At 35.3% G+C, this 6000-nt stretch overlaps 1 protein-coding gene across 1 annotated transcript in view; it reads right to left on the bottom strand.

The window, feature by feature from the left end:
- Window positions 1-251: 251 nt before the first annotated feature.
- The window catches only part of MAP3K21 (mitogen-activated protein kinase kinase kinase 21), a 42235-nt gene continuing 36486 nt past the window's right edge, over window positions 252-6000 (bottom strand). Inside the window, exons 9-10 of the mRNA XM_069852328.1 lie at window positions 4296-5081; window positions 252-3252 (exon numbers count right to left, since the gene is read on the bottom strand). Of these exons, the coding sequence (XP_069708429.1) occupies window positions 2828-3252; window positions 4296-5081 (1211 nt within the window). The 3' untranslated portion in view covers window positions 252-2827. The remainder of the gene's footprint in view (window positions 3253-4295; window positions 5082-6000) is intronic.

The following is a 6000-nucleotide window of genomic DNA, read 5'->3' as shown; positions in this document are numbered from 1 at the left end:
CTTTGCAATACAGTAGCTACAAAACATTTATTTTTTAAATAAAAACATTTAAATCATCAGGTTTCATAAAACAGCATGTCAAGTGTTTATCTTAATTTTTGTAGTGTAAGCACCTTCAGTTTTAGGCTAAAACAATCAAGATAATTTATTATTTGGTCAGGTTATTAACCTATATTGAAATAAATATACTTTTAACTAAGACAGATCACTTGATGCACACAAGTTCACTCTACCTTTATGGAAGATTTCTCTAGTGAGAAAAGTGAAATGCAGACTGTGAAACCATGACTGCAATAACTTTTTTCTTTTTCTCTTTTTAATTTCAGTGAAGACTGGCCTATAATTTTAAACTATAAAAAACAATTATAAAGCACTACAGACTATAGCTTAAAAAAAACCCAAAACTGTGTCACATAACAGAAATGCTTGGGATGGCTTACCTAAACTGTCTCAGAATAAGTGTGATACAAACTTCTAAATTAGTTACAATACAGTGGGCTGGTGATATCGTAAGTCCCAAATATGGGAAATTATGCACTGAACAGGAATAGAAATCTTTGTTTAATTACAAGAGAGATAAGTGAAAACAACATAGCTCACAAAGGGCTTTTTTTGCTGATACTACTGATTACAAAACATAGGGTGCAAAATTCAACACGCAAAATTATATAAACCTTAAAAGTACAGAACAGAACAAGTTTACAAGTCAAAATACTTCAGCACCTGAGATTTTCCTGTAGAAAGCCAGAGATACTTTCTTCAGAAACACAAAATACAATCAACTCATTTTCTCTCAGTAATACACAGGAATAATAGATCAAGAAAGAACTGAAATATACATACTGGTCCAAAATTCTAATAAAGGCTTGGAGACAAACCTGATATCAAGCAATACTTAAAATGTGATTCATGTGTATTACTCTACTGATTTTTATTTTATGAAAACATTTTATACTAAAACTGGAATAGACATCTATTAAAGCGTTCTGATTAAATTGAAGTTTGAAGACAAAGAACAGCATGCAACTTGAATCATCTTGACAAAGAACTAAGAATACTGAAACAGAAACAGGTTTGAACAAAATGTAATAACTTAATCTGCTATGCAGGCATTTAGTTTTACAGACAACTAGTGGTTATGCCTTTATTTTTGGTAAACTAATACTTTAAGGAAATCCTTTTCTATTTTCACTTTGAGAACTGGGAAGTTTAATTTTCTGAGTTCTTCTCTGTGTGATGAATACTTCATGATTTTATATGTCTAATCATCTGTCACCCTCAAGGTAGCCACTGTATTGCATACCAGTCTCAGAACAGAAACTTTCTTTGATAATCTCTTGGTTTTGAAGCTTTAAGCAATTGTGTATTCTACTTAACAAGTGAACTCCCAGATCCCAGAGCAAAGGAGAAGAAAGCATTTAAAATAGAGGCCTCAACAAAATAGTGTTCTAATAAGAACATAGTAGTTTTATTCTAACATTATGTAATTTTATTTATGAAGACTATTTAAATGTCATATGATATGCAAAATTAAGACTTCAAATACTAGAATATGAGGGGTGTTCCTTTAATTCTAGAAACACTTTCATAGGGCAAGCATATTGTACATTTGGTTTTATTTAATCTTAGTGATACTGTAAAAAATTAAACTATCAGTGTTATCAAGGTTAAATGTTCCTCCCCCCACAATGAACTGCTTGGAATTATCTGGAACCTTTCTATCACCTGTCAAGCATATCTGTTTCTGCTCTGTAATTCCTAAATATGAATAACTGGGCACTCAGTAGTAACTTCAGGAAGAAAAACTTCTGAGATTATATTGAAAGATGTAATATTAAATTATCGCAGTTTTAAAATTCGAGGGCAGTAAAACACACCGTTGGTTCACTTAACACCAAAAGCGATAATCCTTAAAACCCATCATCTTTCCTCGATACAAGGTGCAGCAGAGTTTAAAAAGCAAGAAGGGGCACAAACCCCTCTGCCACAAACAAAAAAATCCCAAACGAAAAGTACTGTTCTCAGTGCAAACACTGTAGTCTTCAAAAGATGAAGATTACAAATATTTACTTTCCAGTGTATCCTTACCTCCAAGGAATGTTTCTTCACATTAGAAAGTATGTCAAATACTTTTAATCCAATCACAATACTAAAGTTTACCCACTCAAATTGATACGGTGGCTGAAACCTAAGTGTTTATATAAGCAGTGTAACTTTCTGGAGGAACTAATGCACATAGTTGAAAATTCTCACAAAACCCAAGGGCAAAGACTGCAAATTCAGCTGCTGGTCCTTAAACAATTCCAGTACCAAAAGCCAAAAGAGTAACCAGCTCTGTAATGAGGAAGGGATAGAGCCGCCTGCACCAGCACCTCAAATACCCTCCCTCCCTCCCTAATTCTACAGGCCACTACAAGCTGCAGACAACCGCTTCTTAGGTGAAACTTGATGGAATATAACCTTACTGTATGTAATTAATTTTTCCCATGTAAAAGTTAAATTCCTAGGCAAACTCCTCAAATCTAAAGCAAACTTCTGTGACACTGCAGAGGGAGGCCAGCATGTTATTTTAGTCATCCAAAATACACTTATAAAGGCTACCTGGAATACTACTCTGCAGCATTGTCCTTTTAGAGTTACTAGCTGGGATTCCAAGGAACATTTGAAAAAGGCACCTAACCACACTTTGTTAATTAGCTGCCCATTTTAATAATTTTGGTACTTTTTGTCACAGTACATCAGAAAACAGCAGCACAAAGCATTAAATGGACAAAAATTTTCTATTTGTTCCCCTTTATAAAGCAAACATTTTAAAAACGAAAGGCACTCATGACAAAAACTCTCTCTCCAGTTCATATATAGATGGCCGACAAGTTTTGCTCTTCATTCTACATAAAGGCACAGTACAGTCTCTGTTTTGACCTTCTGCATCGATATCAAGTAAGGAGGGCATGTGGCAGTTAGTTCTTTCCTCTGTACCTGGAAAGAGGGTAACACCTGGATCTGTATTGCCCTCCAAATATTCAGAGTCTTTAGAGTTTGGTTTAACAATACGAGGAATAATCTGCCAGGAATCAATTTTACTTCTTACAGAAGAAGGTCGAGGCCTTGATATAACATTGACAGCACTTTGCTTTTCAGTTGAAACACCACTGTGATTGTGTCTTTGTTGAACAGATGGTGAGCGCAGAGTTCCAGTAACTGACAGAACAGGTAACGTGGAGACCCCATTGGCTGAAGCAAATCCATTAGCTAGGGGAAAGGAAAAGCCAGACAAAAAAAGAAGACAATTTAAGCTATGTGACTTCTTGATTTCTTTGCCATTTGTAAACCCACAAATTTACTAGGGCTCCCCTCAAAAAAACTAAGAGGGTTGTACATTTGTGGAGAATCTCCTAAGAAAGGAGCAGCAGTGCCCAAAAATCAACTTTTGCATGTATACGCTCTGCTAGAGGCCATAAGATTTTTTTTTTATTATTGCTAAAATATAAATATAGAGAGGAAGCATTAACCATCCAGTAACTGGATGAACATTACTACTGGAATAAAGCCCCACAAAACTGTCCACTTCAGTTATTTTAAATAATTACATATGCACAGAGAGCTATAAAGAATATAACATTTAAGTCACCATAGAACACCAGTATTCCAATCTAGAACTTCTTTTTGAAAACTCATTAATCATGAAATTATCCATTCACATGGAAATCAGCTTAAATGTTTAGCAACAGCTTAACTTAAGGATTTGTGGAACATGTAACATAACTTTTAGGTCAAACAAGCAAACCAAAACATAACCACACTTGCTTTTCTTGAAGTTAATGTGTAATACTAAAATGATGCTTAGTCACTCCTATGCGGACTGTGAAACTATAGTAAACAAGTGTACTCTCAGTCTCAGGAAGTCCACACTTACATAATACATGCACCTGACACTGCCTCAGTTTATTTCAGCCATAATGCTAATACTGTACATTTCACAAAAAGCAGGTTTTCACTGACATGAAAAGACAGAGGAAACCTATTTTTGTAATATCTGCAATAGATGACACCTTAAAGTGAACATCTCTTCCTCTTAAATCTCCATACCCACACTCCAAACAGTATATTATTCCAAGTGCAGGTAGTTTATTCAGGGTTTAGACACAGAAGACTTACCCATGTACAACTATGGTGGTTCAGCTAACACAACAGTGTAACACAAATCCTAGGAACTCATTAGTGAATGGTTAGTTCCCCTGCATTTTCTGTTTCTATACTTTAAAATCCCCTGCATTTTTAAGTTAATTACCCACCTGTGGTTTGAAAATTGTTCCCATCTGATAAGGTTCGCCTGTGACCCAACACACTCAGCTTTGACAAGGAATCATTTGGCACATTCCAAGATTCTTGTTTCAGACAAAGATTAAAAGGTTGACTTTTTAATCTTGCAGAAACTGCATTAGGAGCCAGCTGTGTCCTCTGTTCTCTCTTACTTTCACAAGTTTCAGATGAGAAGTCATCAGTGGAACTACAGGGACCCCAATCACCAAACACAGTGCTTACAAATGCATCTTCACCGTCAGGCTGAAGTAGGCATTTTGTGGAAACGGAGGGCATAGAAAGAAGATTCACAGTATTTGCAGCTGGATTTAGAGGTGGAATACTTGTTTCCTCTTTCCTGGATTGCAGTCTTGTAGGGCTGGCACTCCTGCGAAATTTGGAAGCACGCTGAAATATTCCATCACGCTTCTTCTTTTCATCTTTAGGCAAGAGTTCGTCTGGACCCTGTGATTTGTTCAGCTCTCTGATATCCAAGCCCAGGGCAACAGACGCAAGGAGGACAGCACACCCATATAGCACTGAATCAGTCTTCTTTTTCTGCAGCGTCCTGCTCAGACTGTTTGTGGGTGTCATTTGAGGAGTACTATTTGTAGAACTAGCAGAGGTTCCTTCTTCAAAGCTCTCATTTTCTACTGCATTCTCTCCCTGATCATCTTTCCAAAGAGGTAGATTAATATAGGCCTGATTTGGCAGCTTAATTGGCTTTGGTCTTTTACTATCCAAACCTTCAGGGAGATGTTTCTTATCAGTACTGACACCTATAAAACATTACAGTATACTTTAAGATCACAATTCAGCTACTTCGCTATTGCACGACTGCGTAGGTACACCAGTTCCAAAATCCAGTGAATTACAAGACATTTTTCCAATTAATTAATTAGGTCACAGGGGTCTAGAGTGACAAGGAAATTTCACTAAAAAAAGAAAGTAATTTTCACTAAAATAGTAAATTTCACTAAAAAAATAATGACAAATAAAAAGGAAGGTATAATTTGACTTACATGTGTTATTCTACTATAAATTACTGAATGCTACAGAATAAACACAGAAATATTTGAAATTCAAATATGTAAACTTGTATAATCTTTCTGTATAGAGAGTAAGTAGTAAGCTAATAAATCTATAAAATTACTACTCGTGAAACCTTGACTTATACCCCTATCAGTATATAAGAGAATGAAAATGCCTTCTTCCTGGGAAACAGAAAAAAAAGCAGTATCCAAAGAACTTACCATTTCCTCTTCCAGCTAGCATAAATCTAGCCACTAAGATACATCCCAGTTTTTCCCTGATACTGGTAACTATTTTCTCAGATCCTTAGTGCATATTTGAAAATTATTACGAATGTATAGCCACAGCATATTAATGGACATAATTCACAACACACAGCTATTATGTTCCTGATCCTGAGAGGATTAAGTATGTTTTTCCTTGCAATTTCTCTGTAACTCTTAAATGATGGAAAAACAACTTTAAGATTTGAAATCTACATTTTTTTCTTCTGGAAAACTTAGAAAGATAGTCTCATTTAAATAACAGGGAACTAATATCTGAGAACACATAAGGGCTTACAGGTTTTTAAAGAACTATGCGTTTTTTTAAAAACAATTATGCAAGGCCCACTAACAATAAGTCATTAATGACACTTAAATGTCAAGATAATTACTTATTTAGGTA

The sequence above is a fragment of the Phaenicophaeus curvirostris genome, chromosome 2 (genome assembly GCF_032191515.1).
Source record: "Phaenicophaeus curvirostris isolate KB17595 chromosome 2, BPBGC_Pcur_1.0, whole genome shotgun sequence".
Lineage (NCBI taxonomy): Eukaryota > Metazoa > Chordata > Aves > Cuculiformes > Cuculidae > Phaenicophaeus > Phaenicophaeus curvirostris.
This window is presented reverse-complemented; position numbering and strand designations above follow the sequence as displayed.